Genomic DNA, 20,893 nt, shown 5'->3' on the forward strand with positions numbered 1-20,893 from the left:
CCTAGACTCAACACAACCCATAGACTCAACACTGCACATAGAGTCAACACTGCCCGTACTCAACACTGCACCATAGTTTCAACAATGCACCATAGACTGAACAATGCACCAGATTCAGCACTGCACCACTGACTCATCACTGTCCTTCCACTCAACATTGACCAGAGACAACACTGCCCATATACTTAACACTGTACAATAGACTTAACACTGCACAATCGACTGAACAATGCACCAGACTCAACACTGTCTATAGACTCAACACTGCACCAAACTCAACACTTCCCATAGACTAAACACTGCACCATAGAATCAACACTACCCATAGACTAAACACTGCACCTTAGAATAAACACTACCCATAGACTAAACACTGAACCATAGACTCAACACTGGCCACAGATTCAACACTGCACCAAAAACTGTATGGGTATGTGGCTGTGTGGCTGTGCGGCTGTACAGCTGTGTGGCTTTGTGGCTGTGCGGTTGTGTGGGTGTGTGGCTGTGTGGTTGTTGTTGGGGGTTGTGTACCTTGGAGCCTCGTTCATTGAATATGATCTCCACATCAACGATCGCTCCGAAGCGCTGGCAGAGACAACACAGAGATCACGACACAGAGTGAGTGGGTAGTTGGGCGAGTGGGTAAGTGGATGGTTGGTTGAGGTGTTTGAGTGGGTGGGTGTGTGAATGAGTGGGTGGGTGTGTGAATGAGTGGGTGGGTGCGTGAATATGTGGGTGGGTGGGTGGGTGAGTGAGTGAGTGGGTGTGTGAGTGGCTGAGTGGGCTGAGTGGGTGAGTGAGTGGGTGAGTGAGTGATTGGGTGAGTGAGTGGGTGAGTGGGTGGATGGATGGGTGGGAGAGTGGGTGGGTGGGTAAGTGAGTGAATAGGTGGGTGGGTGAGTGGTTAGTGAGTGGGTGGGTGAGTGAATGAGGGGGTGAGTGAGTGGGAGGGTTGGTGAGTGACTGGGTGGTTGGGTAGGTGAGTAAGTGGGTGGGTGGGTGGGTAGGTGAGTAAGTGGGTGGGTGGGTGGATGGGTGAGTGGGTGGGTGAGTGAATGGGTGGATAAGTGAGTGAGTGGATGAGTGGGTAGTTGAGTGAGTGAGTTGGTGAGTGAGTTGGTGAGTGTTGGTGAGTGAGGGAGTGAGTGAGTGAGTGTGGGTGAGTGAGTGAGTGGGTGAGTGAGTGGGTGAGTGATTGGGTGAGTGAGTGGGTGGGTGGGTGGATGGATGGGTGGGAGAGTGAGTGGGTGGGCGGGTAAGTGAGTGAATAGGTGGGTGGGTGAGTGGTTAGTGAGTGGGTGGGTGAGTGAATGAGGGGGTGAGTGGGAGGGTGGGTGAGTGACTGGGTGGTTGGGTAGGTGAGTAAGTGGGTGGGTGGGTAGGTGAGTAAGTGGGTGGGTGGGTAGGTGAGTAAGTGGGTGGGTGGGTGAGTGGGTGGGTGGATGGGTGAGTGGGTGGGTGAGTGAATGGGTGGATAAGTGAGTATGTGAGTGAGTGGATGAGTGGGTAGTTGAGTGAGTGAGTTGGTGAGTGAGTTGGTGAGTGTTGGTGAGTGAGGGAGGGAGTGGGTGTGTGGGTGGGTGAGTGAGTGAGTGTGGGTGAGTGAGTGAGTTGGTGACTGTTGGTGAGTGAATGAGTGGGTTAGCGGGTGAGAGAGCGGGTGAGCGAGAGGGTGGGTGAGTGAGTGGACGGATACGTGAGTGGGTAAGTGGGTGAGTGTGTTGGTGAGTGAGTCTGTGAGTGTGTTTGTGAGTGGTTGCGTGAGTGGGTTGATGGGTGGGCGAGTGGGTAAGTGAGTGGATGGGTGAGCAGGTGGGTGGGTGAGTGGGTGGGTGTGTTGTGAGTGAGTGGATGAGTGTGTTGGTGAGTGTGTTGGTAAATGGTTGAGTGAGTGAGTGGGTGAGTGGGCGGATGCGTGAGTGGGAGGATGGGCGAGTGACTGGGTGGTTGGGATAGGTGAGTGAGTGGGTGGGTGTGTTGGTGAGTGAGTAGGTGAGCGAGTGAGTAGGTGAGTGGGTGAGTGCGTTGGTGAGTGTGTTGGTGAGTGTGTTGGTGAGTGAGTAGGTGAGTGTGTTGGTGAGTGAGTAGGTGAGTGAATAGGTGAGTGAGTGTGAAGGTGAGTGAGCGTGTTGACGAGTCTGTTTGTGAGTCTGTTTGTGAGTGTGTTGCTGAGTGTGTTGGTGAGCGTGTTGCTGAGCGTATTGCTGAGTGTGTTGCTGAGTGTGTTGCTGAGTGTGTTGCTGAGTGTGTTGGTGAGTGAGTGTGTTGGTGAGTGAGTGTGTTGGTGTACAAGTGTGTTGTTGAGTCTGTTGCTGAGTGTGCTGGTGAGTGAGTGTGTTGGTGAGTGTGTTGCTGAGTCAGTGTGTTGGTGAGCGAGTGTGTTGGTGAGTGAGTGTGTTGGTGAGCGAGTGTGTTAGTGAGTGCGTTGGTGAGTGCGTTGCTGAGTGCGTTGGTGAGTGCGTTGGTGAGTGTGTTGGTGAGTGTGTTGGTGAGTGTGTTGGTGTGTGTGTTGGTGTGTTGGTGAGCGAGTGTGTTGGTGAGCGAGTGTGTTGGTGAGCGAGTGTGTTGGTGAGCGAGTGTGTTGGTGAGCGAGTGTGTTGGTGAGCGAGTGTGTTGGTGTGCGAGTGTGTTGTTGAGTCTGTTGCTGAGTGTGCTGGTGAGTGAGTGTCTTGGTGAGTGTGTTGCTGAGCCAGTGTGTTGGTGAGTGAGTGTGTTGGTGAGCGAGTGTGTTGGCGAGTGCGTTGGTGAGTGCGCTGGTGAGTGTGTTGCTGAGTGTGTTGGTGAGTGTGTTGGTGAGTGTGTTGGTGTTGGTGAGCGAGTGTGTTGGTGAGTGACTGAGTGTGTTGGTGAGTGTGTTGGTGAGTGTGTTGGTGAGCGAGTGTGTTGGTGAGCGAGTGTGTTGGTGAGCGTGTTGGTGAGCGTGTGAGCTGTGCCTAGCTCACCGTGAAGAGGGCCCGCAGGTCGTGCTCACGGTAGCGGAAGGGGATATTGGAGACGTGGAGCCTCTTGGGAGTGGCGGACGACGAGGAGGAGCACGAGGTGGAGGAGGTGGTGGACGACGGAGGGGTGGGGGCCCCCGTGGGGGAGGGGCTGGCGGGGGGTGGGGGGGGAGGAGGCAGGGGTGGGGGTGTCGGGGGGGGTGCCACAGCCACCACACCGCCGCCGCCACCGCCACCAGAATCCCCCGGGGACTCATCCATGGTCCGGGGCACAGCGCCCTCCGCCTGATACACGTGGGAGGGGAGGGTGAGAGGAGGGGAGATTGGGAGGGAGAGGGGTTGACACAAGGGGGGGGGTGGAGACACGGGGCTAGTGATTAGAGAGGTGGTTAATGAAACTAAAGATTTGCATCAGGAGTAGGGTTGGTGCATCGCTGCGATGACGTCCGTGAGTTTATGGGTCTCTGTACGAGTCTATGGGACTCTGTGTGAGTCTATGGGGCTATGCGTGGGGCTATGGGTCTCTGTGTGAGTTTATGGGTCTCTGTACGAGTGTATGGGTCTCTGTGTGAGTCTATGGGGCTATGCGTGGGGCTATGGGTCTCTGCATTAGCGTAGGGGTTTGAGCTCACGGCCACCAATAGACACAGTGATAGCGAATATTCGAACGGGTCCTGGGCCTCGCCTAGGACGACTCAGCCTCAAATGTGTACCTGGTGCTGTACGTGTAGTAAACATCGCCACTCCAGGTACTCATTTGAGGCTGAGTCGACCTAGGGGAAGAGGCCCAGGACATGGTTCGAACGTTCTCAGATGTTCAACTGAGTGGGGACTCTAACTCAGGTCGCCGGGTTCATAGTGCAGCGCGCTAACAGCTACACTACCACAAAGACAAAGATCCCCCGTATAACCTCTAACAGACTGTCGGGGCAAGTGCTGTTAGTAGCAAGTAGCAGCACCTACTACACTATTATTATTACACGCTTTTATTTAACCCACTCTGTCTGTTGTTGTCGTTGTTGTCGTATCCTCAAATCGTGTAACTCAATTTTAACCCACTTCCCAATGTGGTATCGATTGCAAACTTGGTATACTTATGTCATACTGATGACAAAACTATATTCTATCAAAAAAATAAAAAAAGTATTTTTAAACATTCATTTTAAATGTTATGTTTCGGCTTGGGTCTAACTGTCCACGCTCAACTCACGTTGGCTGTAAATCACCATGGTACCTTACGCTATGGCAAGCCTTGCGGCCACTTCCCGGAGTCGTGGAGTTCTGCCATTAAGAGTAGGGTACATTTCATTAAAGCGAGTTTAAAAAAAAGTATTTTTAAATATTACTTATTTGTGGCCAGGTGTAAGGACTCCACTGAGCTATGTAGTTCCTTTCCTGAAGCGACCTGGCCATCACAAAGGATAGCTCAACGAAAGTGGCTTCACATCACGTGCAAATCTATAGCAGCGGGCAAAGTACTCTGAACGCACAGTGACGTTGATTCTGAATACGGACGGAGAGAGCAAAATGCGACCAACACGGGCAGAGAGACACGCAAACTCCATTAGAACAGCAGGCATCGCCAGGGTCAGGATCGAATCCACGATCCCTCCTGCATACCAGGCGATGGAGTTAACATCTCCCTAAGCCACCGTGGTGCTCCCGATGAAGGCCGGCACGGAGCAAGAGGGGACAACTCACCGCACCCAGGCACTCTATTGAGGCTGAGTCGACCTAGGAGAGGCCCAGGACCAGTTCAGATAATCGTCACTGGCGTTGGTGGCCGTGAGCGGGAATCGAACTCGGGTCGCTGGGTTTGTAACACAGCGCTAACAGCTCCACTGCCACAAAGACAAAGCTCCCCCGTGTAGCCTTTAACAGACTGCTGGGGGCAAGTGCCGTTAGCGAGTAGATGCAGCTTTGAAGGCCGGCACTGTGGCACACGAGGGCGTGGGTGGCCAGCACCACGCCCGGCCGTCTTTGTCTCCCCCAGTGTTGATGTTTACTATACACACTGCACCAGGTACTCATTTTAGGCCGAGTCGACCTAGGGGAGGCCCAGGACCGGCTCAAATAATCGTCATCGCTGCACCACCGCTCCCAAACACGACCGCCACCACTACAACTACCACAATCGTTAAAGCTGTTACCACCACCACCACAACCATCAACGCCACCACAACCACCATCACAACAACCACCACCACCACACCCAGTCACTCACCGACTGCCCCACGTGTAACTCGATCAGCCCATGGCCCCTTTTACTTATTCAGAGAATTCGGCAGCCCGCGGCCCCTCCCCCCAATCCCCCGCAGACGGCGCCAACCACCACAGCCCCTCCCACTATCCCCCCACAGCCCCTCCCCCGCACCTCCCCCCTCGCCCTACCCCCCATAGCCGCAACAACAACAACCGCCATTCGCCACTAAGTGGCGGTGACGTCACCACGGCACTTGTGCCAGGCTATGTACACGTTATGGCCACGTGAAGTATCGAACGCCAGCTGGCAGGAGGTCAAGGGGCAGACCCAGCAGGTGCCAAGGAGTTGGGTGACTGAGATGGCTCGCCGATGCACCACCTGTGCCCTTTACCGTGCCTAATTGCTGTGGTTTAGTCGCACAGCACTCCACTCGTTGTTGTGAGCATCGCTCCTCTGCCCTCCGTTGTTGTTGTTGGAGGGCGACTACTCCAGTAGCGTCATTCACGAGCCTCCATAGAGGCCGATCTTGACACCGCTGGTGCCGGTCATCGGCAAGTCCACTCAGCTCCACGTCCTCCTGTACCACATCACTCCATCTCTTCTCCAGCCCGTACCGCGCCCGTTTAGCCCCCTCTATCCAGCCGAACAAAAGCTGTTTAGCCATGTGGTGGGTGGGCATGCGGGCTATATGACCCAGCCAACGCAGCCTTGTCTGACGGAGGAGCTTACTGATGGGACTGTGTCCAGATCTTTCAAAGATTTGCGAGCTTCTTACACAATCCAGCTTGGTTAAACCCAGGAAGGATCGTGGGCAGGCCAACTGGCGAAGGTGTTCCATTAGCAGGGTCTACGTTCCGCAAGCATAGAGAACGGAGGTCATGACCATGGCCGAGAAGACCGAAGCTTCATGTGGAGCGACAGACCAGGTTAGCTTCAACCCAGCTGATGAAAAGATAATGCTGCTCGACTGATTCAGTGAGACCTCTGCTGTCAATCTGGAGCTGGTCATAAGCATACTGCCCGGCTTGCAAAACTCTCCAATTTCTCCAAAACTGCCCCATCAACAATGCGGAGTTAAGGGGGTGGAGGCAGGTACTTCGTTTTGGTGGGGCTGATGGTAAGGCTCCACCTCTTAGTGGCACACTCCAGATAGAGCAGCAACACCTCCAACTCCTCCTCTGAGTGAGCAGCAATCACCAGATCATCAGTATACCTAACATGGTTGGCCATCCCTCGACTGCAGTCGGGCATCGATCCGCCTCCCAATGTATCTGTACCAGATGGAGATTCCTCCGATACAGCCATGGAAGGCTTCTTGAACTATTTGGTCGAAAAATATGTTAAATAATGTAGGAGCCAGAGGACATCCCTGTCACACCCTAAAGTGAACAGAGAATGGCTCTGACTCCCAGCCATGCAGCTTTACCTTGGCCTGTCCACCATCATGAAGGTCCTAAATGATTGTGTGCAGCGTATCAGGGACTCCGATACCAAAAAGAACCCAGAGCCTAGGCCTATTGATGGTATCATCGGCCTTGACCATGTCAATAAAACAGATGTAGGTCCTGTAGGAATTTCCTACACCTCTGCTTTAGCAAACGGACAAAATATGGCATCTGTGCAGGACCTCCCTGGACTGGAAACATATTGGGTCTCCGCAAGCATCTCCTCCACGTGCCTGGCAAGGCAATGTTGAAAAATCCTTGCCAGGACCTTTCCCAGCACACTGAGGAGGCAGATGCCCCTGTAGTTACTTCAGTGTGTGCAGTCCCCCTTCTTGAAGATGGGGACCACCAGGGCATCCTTCAGCTCTGGCCGGCGCTTTTCTGGTCTCAGACTCTGGATCGCCTTCTGTACTTCCTCAACAGATGGCACTTCAGCCAGCGACTGACAGGGAGTAACTACTTCGAATATTTGAGGTACCGCAGCCTGAACAGTCATCCCCACTTTGCCCCATAATTTTTTCTGGATTTTCCATCCCCAAAGATCTCAGATATGTTCAGAAAACCTGGAAACCTGTTCCTGAGGGTCGGAGATCAGCTCAACATTCTTTCCCTTAAGGATGGTAATATGTGTGGCGCTGCAAGTAAATGTTTTGATGGAATTGAAGAGAAATTCGTGATCATGGGCTACTGAGGCAGATTCCATCTCCTCAGAAACCCACGACCACCACTCACCCTTGCAGCACCGCACAGCTCTCTGAACCTCTGAGCGAAGGCTGCGGTAAGCCTCCTCCTTCTCTGACATTGGATGCTGTAGATGGTGAGAGTTGGCCTGTCGTTTTTTCTCTGCCAGGCGGAAAACCTCCTCGATCAGCTAGGGTCGCTGGAGAGGTTTGGACTGTGTACCCATAGAAACCATTGCAGCTGCATAAGCTAGAGTCCTAAACCTCACCCACAATTATCTCGGCATCAGGAGGGGAGGGGGACAATGCAAATTCCAGCTGCAGGTGATGATGAAATTCTCACTTGTAACCTTCACCATCAGCTAGTTGAGACCAGGCCACAATGGGTTTAAACGGGGTCCTAGATGGACATCCACCACCGGAGTGGAAGAATTGCAGGCACCTATTACAGATGACAAGCCAGTGGTCAGTGAGCAGATCAGGTCCATGGTAGGTCCTGGTGTCAAGGACATGGGCTTGCATGGTCCATCACGATATAGTCCTTGCTTGGACCCGGCGTGCATCCATGCCGTTGTGTGGATGCGCCGATGATGGAACAGCGTGTTGGTGATTACAAGCCCATGAGCTATACAGAAGTCTAGCAGTCCCCTACTGTTATTATTGAGCTGATCTGGCCTATGACTTCTAGTCACTCCAACCCAGCAGCCTGCATCACGACTCACTCAGGGATTAAAGTCACCCAACAGGATTACTCTATCCTGAGGGGCTACTTTAGCTCGCACCTGTGATAGGAGGTCATAGAAGGCAACCGACTCATCAGCCTTGCCTGCATCCCTCCACTGATGTTCATCTTCAGTGGGGTCATAAGTAACCACCACCATCATTTCTCGCCTCCTGTTGATGGGGAGGCGAGCCCACCGTAGCCTGAGGCTTACAACTTTCCTCACCTCACCACCATGCTCCCATGCACCCTTCATTATTTCGTTCACAAGAAGAGCCACTCCGTGTAGTTTGGCAGTTTTGCCGGCCCAGGTAGAGGACTGTCCATCCCTCCATGGTGACTGGAGCCAGTATCAGTCCACCGGACCTCCCATATTCGACAGAGGTCCAGGATGTACTCGTCCAGCTCCCGAAAGAGAACTGGCAGCCTCTCTCCTCTGCAGCGAGCACTCGAACATCCCACGTGGCCATTCAAGAGTGGCTTTTCGCTGTATCTAGAAGAGCTCTGAGCGGTGGAGAGGGGATTCAGTTAACTGTGCCACGGCAGCAAGGAGATGTTAATTACCTCGCTTGGTATATGGGAGATTCGAACCCGATCCCGACGATGCCTGTTCTATATTTAGAGTTTTTGTGTCTCTCTACCCGTGGTGGTCATGTGGGTGGTTTCTACAGGGTCCTCCACGTTTTCCTGCCTCATTTACAATCAACGTCACGAAATTCAGAGGATTTGCCTTCTGCTATACTTTTCCATGTAAAAAAAATGGAAGGAACCAGAAAGAGGGAGACCTGCTAACAGAGTAATGGCAAGACAATGACATCAGGAGATTGGTGCCAGAAAGATGTGGACACTACTTGAGTATATTGGCACTACATGACAGAGAGAGGAAAGTGGAAACAACAAAAAACTAAACACGCAGTAGTGGGACACCTACTACGGGCTATCTGCCCCATGGATCGTGATGACGATGATAATACACGACACTATTATACACTACACGATACACTGCACTGTTATACACTACGGTATACACTAATCTATAATACACTACACTAATATACACTATGCTATACACTACACTAATATACACTACGCTATACACTACACTATTATACACAACACTAGTATACACTACGTACGTATGTTGACATGTTTTCGCACCGTACACAGCCAATTGTGCTAATCTGAGGTGTAGTGTTGAGTCTATGGGCAGTATTGAATATATGAGCAGTGTTGAGTCTATGGGTAGTATTGCGTCTGTGTAGTGTTGAGTCTATGGGCAGTGTTGAACTCACTTCTCTATCTGTGGTCTAGCGGTTATCATAATCAAAAGGTGGAAAGGGCTCAACAAGGCCCCCTTTTGCATCAGTCCGGAGCTCCATCTGGCCATTGGGCGCTTGCGAGCGGGCCCATGAGGGTAACTCTCAACCACCACAGCGTTAACGGCCAGCAACAAGAGAAACACACAAAAAAAAACGGGACCGCCCCCGTATAGCCTGTAACAACAGACAGTTGGGGACAAATGCTGCTCGTATAAGAATCAGAATATGGGGACTCCTCTACTTATCAACATTTGACTCATGAAATTTCAGAGATACGAAAAACCTGTCTGTAATGTCCGGTTGCCTGTCAGGACCTGAGTGTTGTAAGTTCAATTGCCGCGCAAAAGATGGCGGTGGTGGCATCTACATCTGCAGAACATGAAGAACCAGTGGCATCTAACATCTACAGACCGTGAAGAACCAGTGGCATCTACATATGCAGAATGTGATGAACCAGTGGTATCTACATCTACAGAACATGAGGAACCAGCAGCATCTACATATGCAGAGCATGAGGAACCAGTGTCATCTACATCTGTAGAACATGAGGAATCTGTGGCATGTACATCTGTAGAACATGAAGAACCAGTGGCATCGACGTCTGCAGAACATGAGGAACCTGTGGCATCTACATACGCAGAACGTGAAGAACCAGTGGCATCTACATATGCAGAACATGAGAGACCAGTGGCATCTACATCTGTAGAACATGAAGAACCAGTGGCATCTACATCTGCAGGACGTGAATAGCCAGTGGCATCGACATCTGCAGAACATGAAGAACCAGTGGCATCTACATACGTAGAACATGAAGAGCCAGTGGCATCGACATCTGCAGAACGTGAAGAACCAGTGACATAAACATCTGCAGAAGATGAAGAACCAGTGACATCTACATCTGCAGAACATGAAGTGCCAGTGGCATCGACATCTGCAGAACATGAAGAACCAGTGGCATCTACATCTGCAGAACATGAAGTGCCAGTGGCATCTGCAGAACATGAAGTGCCAGTGGCATCTACATCGACAGGAGAATATACAACTTTAAAAGCCATACCCATGTTTAGTGTACATAATGCACAACATGTTTAGAATTGACAGGAGTAAAGTTGGACTTATGAACAAATCGACTTATGATCAGACCTCTGGAACCTAACTTGTTCCTAAGACGAGGAGTTCCTGTATTTATTTACACTGCAGGAGGAATCCTATGAGCTATAAAACTCTTTTTCACAACTGTCCAGTAGAGGCGTGGGGTAGTAACGTTACAATAACAAACAATAATAAAATAACGATGATAGTGCAAATTACAAGATAGGTAAACAAATCACACAAACACAAACAAATACGACACTAAACCATCCCCATTCTACCAGACAAAGCACACTGAGATATTCACTTATTTTAAAGAAGCGACCCTGATTATCACAAATGATAGCAACTCAACCAAGTATCAACCGATATCACCATCGCATGGAAACATTTATCGCAGTCGCCAAACGACTCTAAAACGTGTATTTCTACAGACTCATAGAGACCCACAGAGACCCATAGAGATTCATACTCGGAGACCCACAGATATCCAGAGGCCCATATACTAGAATAGAGACCCTCATACACCCACAGAGACTTATACTCTTCGAGACCCATACTAAACTATGTTTACTGGTAGGAACCACCTGGTTCCACCAGCCCACAGGGGATTATTGTGTCCGTCCGTCGTGCATCCAAAAATGGGAGGGGTGGAGCTGGGTGAAGAGGGGAGGGGCTGGGTGGGGAGGGTGGGGCTGGGTGGGGAGGGGCTGGTCACCCCGTGGTGCCCTTATAAAACTCAACGTTTAACCTACTCACGCCAGCTTGTGCCCGCCCTCACAGTCGGGCATATTTGCAGAATACACCACGCCGCCGTTGACCCTGGCCGTTGACCGAGCAACCCAACGTTCCTACCAGCTCCCTCCGCAGGAATGTGTTTTTTACCAAGTGTATGACCTATGACCATCACAAATGATAGCAGCTCCACAAAAGTGGCCCATGTCCACGTGGACATAGTCGCAAAATAATTAAAAATAAATTTAACGCATGTCGATTCTAAACGTGGACGAAAAAAACCCGGAAAACGTAGAGGCAAAACCATGGGGAGAGAGAAAGAGAGACACGCAAACTGCAAACATACAGCAGCAGGCATCGTCAGGGTCAGGATCGAACCCACGACCTCCTATATACCGGGCAAGGTAGTTAACATGGAAACTCTAAACATACAGCAGCAGGCATCGTCAGGGTCGGGATCGAAACCCCGACCTCCTGTATACCAGGCGAGGTAGTTAACATCTCGCACCCTATGAAGGCCGGCATGGTGGCCAAAACCACCACGCCTGGTGGAGATCTTCACCACACACACGCCGCACCCAGGTACTCATTTAAGGCCAAATCGACCAAGTGGAGGCCCAGGAACGGCTCAGATAACCGCTATCACTGGATGTTGAGAGTGAGAATCGAACAGGAGTCTCTGCTGGGTTCATAGCGCAGCAGCGCTGACCGCTACTACACCACCGCTCCCCAAATATACAAAGATGCCCCGTGTAGCTTTAACAAACTTTTGGGGGCAAGTGCCCTGAGTAGCGAGCACTGATGGTGTGTGGGGATTGGCCAGCATCACCACTCCCGGTGTATTAATTATTTTACCCCACTGAACTATGTGTCGCTATTTATTCAGAAGTGACCCCGGGTATCAGAAATGATAGCGACCCGGCCAAGTGACGGCTCATCGTCATCACCATGTGGACATTTATAGCAGCGGGCAGAGAGCGCGTGGCGACGTGGATTTCTAAACGTGGAGGATGTTAAAACAGAGCACCCGCAGAAAAATCCACGCGACCACGGGGAGATCGAGAGAGGGAGAGACACAGATTATACAGCAGGCATCTGGGGGGGGGGGGGGGTCGGGATCGAACCCATACGGCATACCAGGTGAGGGAAGTAAAGTCTCCTAGCTACCGCACGGGCTACTCATTTTGAGGCCGAGTTGACCTAGGGGAGGGCCGCTCCCAACGCTCCACAGCCACCGCAGGGTCACCGAACGGTTGCAGGCACAGTGCACACGGTGCGCTAACCGCTGCGCCACCGCTCGCGAAATCCAAGGCAAAGGTGGCTGTTAGAAGCGAGCAGCAGCGCCACCTATGAAGGCAACCGGCACTGTGGCACACGGGGGTGGGTGGCCAGCATCACGCCCGGCCGCCTTTGTCTCCCCAGTGGCGATGTTTACACATGTACACAAATACATGCGCGCACGCACACACACACACCACCCACACACCACACAAAGATCCTCTGTATAGCCTTAACAGACTGTTCGGGCAAGTGCTGTTAGCGAGCACATACGAAGGCCAACACTGTGGCACACGAGGGGGTGGGTGGCCAGCACCACGCCCGGCCGCCTTTGTCTCCCTAGTCGCTATGTTTTTACGCACCGCAGAAGGTACTTATTTTAGGCTGAGTCAATCTAGGGAGAGGCCCAAAACCAGTTCAAACAATCGTCGCTGGTGCCGGCCGTGAGCGGGAATCGAACCCGGGTCTCCAGGTTTGTAGCGCAGCGAGCTAACCGCTACACTACTGCTCCCCACGCACCACACACTCACACACACCACACTCGCACACATGCGCCACATACACCCCACACACCACCTACACTCACACACACACACCACACTCACACCCCACACACCACACTCACACACACACACCAACACACTCACCACACTACACTCACACCACAAACACACCACTCTCCCCAACTCACACCACTCACCCACACACACACCACACACGCACACACACCACACACCACTAACACCCCACACACACCACACACACACACACCACACTTTCTACACACACCCTCACACCACACCCACACCCCACACACTAACCCCAACCCACACACACCACACACCACTCTGTGGGTCACATCTGTTTCCCATCTTCCATCTGCTCGAAGCGAATTCCCTAGCCCCACCCCCACACGCAGGGGAAGGCCCCAATGCACCGGCACACAGCTCTCCCGCATCGAGGCCCGATGCGAGGGCAAGGGTCAATCTGTGTGAGTCTATGAGTCTCTGTGCGAATCTGTGGGTCTCTGCGCGAGTCTGTGGGTCTCCGCGTGTCTGTGGATCTCCGCGTGAGTCTGTAGGTCTCCGCGTGAGTCTGTGGGTCTCTGTGCGAGTCTGCGGGTCTCCGCGTGAGTCTGCGGGTCTCTGCGCGAGTCTGTGGGTCTCTGCGTGAGTCTGTGGGTCTCCGCATGAGTCTGCGGGTCTCCGTGTGAGTCTGCGGGTCTCTGCGTGAGTCTGTGGGTCTCTTCGTGAGTCTGTGGGTCTCCGCATGAGTCTGTGGGTCTCCGCGTGAGTCAATCATCATGAATACATCACGCTAACTGAACACCAAAGATTCCCCCCGTGTCGCCTGTAACAGATTGTTGGGGCAAGTGCTGTTTAGTGGGCTCCTACGAAGGCCGGCGCTGTGGCGCAAGAGAGGGGGGGGGCACAATGCCGGCCTTCATAGGAGATAGGGGAGTGGGGGGGGAGTGGGGAGAGGAGTGGGGGGGGGGAGGAGTGGGGGGGGGAGTGGGGGGGGAGTGGGGGGGGGGGAGTGGGGAGAGGAGTGGGGGGAGAGGAGTGGGAGGGGGGGAGGAGTGGGAGGGGGGGAGGAGTGGGGGGGAGGAGTGGGTGGGGGGGGAGTGGTGAGGAGTGGGGGGGGGGAGGAGTGGGGGGGGGAGTGGGGGGGGAGTGGGGGGGGAGGAGTGGGAGGGGGAGAGGAGTGGGAGGGGGGGAGGAGTGGGGGAGGGAGTGGGGGGGAGGAGTGGGTGGGGGGGGGGAGTGGGTGGGGAGAGTGGGGGAGAGGAGTGAGGGGGGAGTGGGAGAGGGGAAAGGATTGGGAGGGGGGAGAGGAGTGGGGGGGGGGGAGGAGTGGGTGGGGGGGGAGTGGAGAGGAGTGGGGGGGGGAGTGGAGTGGGGGGGGGAGGAATTGGGGGGGGGGGAGGAGTGGGGGGGAGAGGAATTGGGGGGGGGAGGAGTGGGGGGAGGAGTGGGGGGGGAGTGGGGGGTTAGCCTCAATTTACCACACCACACAAGATAAAGACAAAATATCCCCGGCTGGGGCAAGTGCTGTTTGTTAGCGAGTAGCAGCAGCAGCACCCTATGAAGGCCGGCACTGTTACCCAATGGAATGGGTGGCCAGCACCACCACGCCCGGCCGCCTTTGTCTCTCCCCAAGTGCTGATCTTTAATACCAAGACAAATATCCCCCGTGTAGCCTTAACAGACTGTTGGGGCAAGTGCAGTTAGAGAGCACCTATGAACGCCGGCACAATGGCACACGAGGGGGCGGGAGGCAAGCACCATGCCCGGCCGCCTTTGTCTCTCCCAGTGGCAATGTTTACTACACACACACAGCTACAGGTACTCATTTGAGGCCGAGGTGACTTAGGGGAGGCACAGGGCCAGTTCAGATAAGGGGCCGTCCATAAATGACGTCACGCGATTTTGGACGAATTTTGACCCCCCCCCCCTCATCACACGGCGTCACAAAAAGTCAGACCCCCCTCAAATGACGTCACAAAGCTCTGCCCCCCCCATCCCCCCAAAAAATAAAACATGCTTTAAATCGCTTTAAAGTATTGTCATTGTAGTGCGTATTTAATGTGGCGCTGCACTCTGATGTTGTAGAAGAAAACATTAATTAAAAAGTCTATTTAGTTAAGTAGAACGTGTTGTCTATATTTATTTAAGGTTCCGCATTTTGATGTGACGTCACATTTCTCAACCCCCCCCCCCCCCCCCGATATTCACACATCGCTGTCCGACCCCCCCCCCCCCCCCCCAGGTGCGTGACGTCATTTATGGACGGCCCCGAATCGCTATCACTGTGTGAGTTGTCGGCTGACACGTTGGAATCGAACTTAGGTCTGTATTTATACTGGGAAAAAAATCCGATGAGCAGTGAAGCTCTTCTTTTACAAATGGTGGTGACGCAATGCGGTAGCGCTAACCACAGCGCCACCGCTCCCCCCCGCACTCACTCGAGACACCTCATGGGGCTCATGGACCACAGCCCGTGCGCGCGAGAAACAGCGACCTCGGGCCTCGTGGTCGCCTCTGCATGCAGAGGGGCATCTGCTAACAATCAAGCGTGCTACGGAAATGCCTCAGGAGTGGAATGTGCAGTGAGGGGGAGGGGTGGGTGAGTGCGTGGGTGAGCGAGTGAGGGGGAGGGGTGGGTGAGCGCGTGGATAGGTGAGTGGGTGGATAGGTGAGAGAGTGGGTGGGTGAGTAGATGGCTGAGTGAGGGGGAGGGGTGGGTGAGTGAGGGGGAGAGATGGGTAAGTGGGTGGGTAAGTGGGTGGGTAAGTGGGTGGGTGAGTGGGTGGGTAAGTGGGTGGGTGAGTGGGTGGGTGGGTGGGTGAGTGAGTGGGTGGGTGGGTGGGTGAGTGGGTCGGTGGGTGAGTGGGTGGGTGAGTGGGTGGGTGAGTGGGTGGGTGAGTGGGTGGTTGAGTGGGTGGGTGAGTCGCTGGGTGAGTGGGTGAGCGAGTAGGTAAGCGGGTGGGTGGGTGTGTGGGTGGGTAAGTGGGTGGGTGGATAAGTGGGTGGGTGGATAAGTGGGTGGGTGGATAAGTGGGTGGTTGGATAAGTGGGTGAGTGTGTGTGTGTGGGTGTGTGTGTGGGTGTGTGTGTGTGGGTGTGTGTGGGTGGGTTGGTCAATGGGTGAGTGGTTGGATGGGTGGATGGGTGAGTGGGTGAGTGGGTGGTGGATGGGTGAGTGGGTGGATGAGTGAGTGAGAGAATGAGTGGGTAAGAGGGTGGATGAGTGAGTGGGTGCATGGGCGAGTGGATGTATTGTATGGGTGAGTGGGTGGATGTATGGCTGAATGGGTGGATAGGTGGATGAAAGGGTGGGTGAAAGGGTGGGTGAGGGTGGATGGGAGAATGGGTGGGTGGGTGAGTGGGTGAGTAGGTGGGTCAGTGGGTGGGTGGATTGGTGAGTGGGTGGGTGGATTGGCGTGTGGATTTGTGAGTGGATGGGTAGCTTGATCAGTGGATGAGTGGATTGTGGCGTGGGTGAATGGGTGGGTGGGACAGTGGGTGAGAGAGTGGGTGAGTGGTGGGTGAGTATGTGGGTGAGTATGTAGGTGAGTGGGTGAGTGGGTGAGTAGGTGGGTGAGTGCGTGAGTAGATGAGCGAGTCGGTGAGTAGGTGGGCGAGTCGGTGGGTGAGTAGGTGGGTGAGTAGGTGGGTGAGTACGTTGGTGAGTAGGTGAGTGCGTCAGTAGGTGGGTGAGAGGGTGGATAGGTGGGTGAGACAATGGGTGGGTGAGTGAGTGAGTAGGTGGATGTGAGAATGGGTGGATAGGCGAATGGGTAAGTAGGTAGGTTCGAGGGTGGATTGGGGAGTGGGTGGATGGGTAAGTACGTTGGTGAGAGAGTGGGTGAGTGGGTAGATGGGTGAGTGGATGGATGGATGAGTGAGAGAATGAGTGGGTAAGAGGGTGGGTGAGAGGTGAGATATTGGGTAAGAGGGTGGGTGGGTGAGTGGGTGGGTGGGTGAGAGGGTGGATGGGAGTGTGGGTGGATGGTAGAGTGGGTGGATGGTAGAGTGGGTGGGTAGGTGAGTGGGCGAGTAGGTGAGTGAAAGGGTGGGTGGATTGATGGGTGGATTGTTGGGTGGATTGGTGAGTGGATGGATAGATTGGTCAGTGGATGAGTGGATTGTGGAGTGGGTAAATGTGTGGGTGAGACAATGTTTGAGGGGGTGGGTGAGTATGTGGGTGAGTGGGTGGGTGAGTAGGTGAGTGAGTGGATGAGCAGGTGGATGAGTAGGTGGGTGAGTAGGTGGGTGAGTGGATGATTAGTTTGGCGAGTAGGTGAGTGGGTGGGTGGATTTGTTAGTGGGTGGATGGATTGGTGGGTAGGTCTGTGGATTGGTGGGTGGGTATGTGGATGGGTGTGTGGATGGGTGGGTGGATGGGTGGGAGGGTGGAAGAGTGGGTGGTTAGATTGGCGAGGGGATGGGTGGGTAGATGAGAGGGTGGGTGGGTGTGTGGATTGGCGTGTGAGTGAGTGGCGCAGTGGTTAGCATTCTGCGCTATGAACCCGGTAACCCAAGTCCAATTCCCGCCCACGAACAACATCAGCGGCGATTATCTGAACCGGTCCCGGGCCTCGCCTAGGTCCACTCGTCCGTGTGATTCTGTGGGTCTCTGCGTGTGTGTACCGGTCTATTTAAGTCTGTGGGTCTCTGTGCGTGTCTGTGGGTCTCTGTGCGTGTATGTGGGTCTCTGTGCGTGTCTGTGGGTCTCTGTGCGTGTCTGTGGGTCTCTGTGCGTGTCTGTGGGTCTCTGTGCGTGTCTGTGGGTCTCTGTGCGTGTCTGTGGGTCTCTGTGCGTGTCTGTGGGTCTCTGTGCGTGTCTGTGGGTCTCTGTGGGTCTCTGTGCGTGTCTGTGGGTCTCTGTGCGTGTCTGTGGGTCTCTGTGCGTGTCTGTGGGTCTCTGTGCGTGTCTGTGGGTCTCTGTGCGTGTCTGTGGGTCTCTGTGCGTGTCTGTGGGTCTCTGTGCGTGTCTGTGGGTCTCTGTGCGTGTCTGTGGGTCTCTGTGCGTGTCTGTGGGTCTCTGTGCGTGTCTGTGGGTCTCTGTGCGTGTCTGTGGGTCTCTGTGCGTGTCTGTGGGTCTCTGTGCGTGTCTGTGGGTCTCTGTGGGTCTCTGTGCGTGTCTGTGGGTCTCTGTGCGTGTCTGTGGGTCTCTGTGCGTGTCTGTGGGTCTCTGTGCGTGTCTGTGGGTCTCTGTGCGTGTCTGTGGGTCTCTGTGCGTGTCTGTGGGTCTCTGTGCGTGTCTGTGGGTCTCTGTGCGTGTCTGTGGGTCTCTGTGCGTGTCTGTGGGTCTCTGTGCGTGTCTGTGGGTCTCTGTGCGTGTCTGTGGGTCTCTGTGCGTGTCTGTGGGTCTCTGTGCGTGTCTGTGGGTTTCTGTGCGTGTTTGTGAGTCTCTGTGCGTGTCTGTGGGTCTCTGTGCATGTCTGTGGGTTTCTGTGCGTGTTTGTGAGTCTCTGTGCATGTCTATCTTAAGCGATCTCGATGCAGACTCACACAGACCTATAGACGTGCAGAGACCCACAGACTCACGCAGAGACCCACAGACTCGCACGGAGACCCACAGACACGCACAAAGACCCACAGACTCACACAGAGACCCACAGACACGCACAGAGACCCACAGACTCACACAGAAGACACCAATGGACTCGCACAGAGACGCACAGGAACCCAGAGAGATCCTGCGAGGCGCTCTACAGCCATTAGAAAATTGTATGGAGGATGCTAATGATTTAAATTGGGTTATTGCTTAAGTGGTGGTGCAGTTTTAATGACGGTAGAACAAGGGGGGGGGGGGCTGGGATTGGCCTGGACCGTAGCTGGTGGATGGAAATGAATGGGGCATCGTTGTATTGGGAAGACAAAGAGAAGTCAGGACGGGGGAGGTCTCTCTGTGCGAGTCTGTGGGTCTCTACGCGAGTCTGTGGGTCTCTGTGCGAGTCTGTGGGTCTCTACGCGAGTCCGTGGGTCTCTGTGCGAAGCTGTGGGTCTCTGTGCGAGTCTGTGGGTCTCTGTGTGAGTCTGTGGGTCTCTGCGCGAGCCTGTGAGTCTCTGCCCGAGCCTGTGGGTCTCTGTGCGAGTCTGTGGATCTCTGTGTGAGTCTGTGGGTCTCTGCGCGAGCCTGTGAGTCTCTGGGCGAGCCTGTGGGTCTCTGCGCGAGTCTGTGGGTCTCTGCGCGAGTCTGTGGGTCTCTGTGCGTGTCTGCGGGTCTCTGCGCGTCTCCTGCCAGCGGGCGTTCGACACTTCACGTGGCCTCAAGGTGCACATGGCCTGGCACAAGCGTCGTGGTGACGTCACCGCCACTTAGTGGCGAATGGCGGTTGTTGTTGTACGAGTCTGAATCTCCCCCGTCGCGACGTTCTACTAAGCACCACATCCGCACCAGGTAACTCATTTGAGGCCGAGTCAACCTCGGGGGGATGCCCAGGACCGCTGTCACTGGGTGCCAGTGGCCGCGGGCAGGAATAGAACCTCGGGTCTCTGCCGCAAAGATTTGTGGCATGAACAGCTGCACACAAAGAAAAAGGTCCCCCGTGTAGCCTCTAACAGACGGTTGGGGGCAAGTGGCCGTTAGTCGTAGCCAGCAGCAGCCTATGAAGGCCGGCAACGTGGCACACGATAGGTGCGGTGGGTGCGGTGGCCAGCACTGCCACGGATAGATGTTAACTGCTGTGACAACCACCACCACACCGCACCAGGGAGCCATTTCACGTTGAGTCCACGTAGGGGAGGGCGACTGCCGAGCGGCGAGACAGAAATCGACCCCGGGAACTCACGCCGGGGGATCGCCAGCCGCAGTGGACTGCGCTAACCGCTGTGCCACCGCTCGCAAAGACAAAAATTCTCCCCCCCCCCACCCCCCCTCTTAACAGACTTCGAGTAGCGCCTCGCTTGGCAGTGCTCCCCTACCCCACACCCCCCTCTCTCTCTCTCCTCCCTGGCTCCTGCCCCCCCCCTCTCTCTTGCCAATATGGTCTCTTGTTACGGCAGCCCCTTTTGCCCACTTGAGCAATTGTTTCTTGCTGTGCCCGAAACGTCGTGATTTTATTTATTTTATTTTACTACCTACGTGACTTTACCGAAAGAACCACAAGAGTATGGATCCCAGAAGTCACGAAAACTTCAAATCTAGATCTTAACAGGCTGTTGGGGCAGCAAGTGCTGTAGGAGAGCACCGATGAAGGCCGGCACTGTGGGACACCAAGGGGTGGGTGGCCAGCACAACCTCGCCAGCCCGGCCATCTTTGTCTCCCCGTCAATGCTCACGTTCGGCACGGCCGCACCAGGAACTCACTCAAGGCTTTTAAAGCCGACCTCATCTCATCTTAAACGGATTTATACAGCGCCTTATCCAAGGCGCTTTACACAGCATTGACAAGGGTATAACACGTCAATGTCGTGGTGGAGATGAGCAGGGGATTAAATAGATGAGAGGAAGCGATGGGTGGCAAATCTTCGATGCGTGATATCGGTGAATGATGAAGATGAACAGATCGAATAAATTAATGGGGTTAATGAGTTATAGCAACATGATGAGAATTATTATTAATCTGACAGTAAATGACGATGAACAGATGGAATAAATGAATGGGGTTTACGAGTTATAGCAGTATGATAATTATTATGACAAAAAATTATGAACGGAATGAATAAATGGGGGTTAATGAGTGATAGCAATATAATTATAATCATGATTAATCTGACGGTATGTGATGATGGCTTTAATGAGTGGGGGTGAATGAGTTATAGTCGTACAATGATAATTATTATAAATTTTATGGTAAATTATGACGAACGAAATGAATGAATGGGGATTAATGCGAGATGGCTTACAATGTGAATAATTATTATTCTGACAGTAAAGGATGATGAATATATCGAATGCATGGGGGTTAACGAGTGATAGCCATATAATGAGAAATATTATTCTGATCGTAAATGATGATGATGATGACCG

At 53.7% G+C, this 20,893-nt stretch overlaps 1 protein-coding gene across 1 annotated transcript in view; it reads right to left on the reverse strand.

Annotated features, from left to right (window-relative positions):
* Positions 1-42: 42 nt before the first annotated feature.
* Positions 43-20,893, reverse strand: part of LOC133339102 (RNA binding protein fox-1 homolog 3-like) — a 36,147-nt gene continuing 15,296 nt past the window's right edge. The window contains exons 2-3 of the mRNA XM_061547221.1: positions 2,943-3,224; positions 43-585 (exon numbers count right to left, since the gene is read on the reverse strand). Coding sequence (XP_061403205.1) covers positions 367-585; positions 2,943-3,224 — 501 coding nt within the window. The 3' untranslated portion in view covers positions 43-366. The remainder of the gene's footprint in view (positions 586-2,942; positions 3,225-20,893) is intronic.

This window comes from Lethenteron reissneri, unplaced genomic scaffold (genome assembly GCF_015708825.2).
Source record: "Lethenteron reissneri isolate LAM-NWPU_2019-01 unplaced genomic scaffold, ASM1570882v1 scaffold_1640, whole genome shotgun sequence".
Classification (NCBI taxonomy): Eukaryota; Metazoa; Chordata; class Hyperoartia; order Petromyzontiformes; family Petromyzontidae; genus Lethenteron; species Lethenteron reissneri.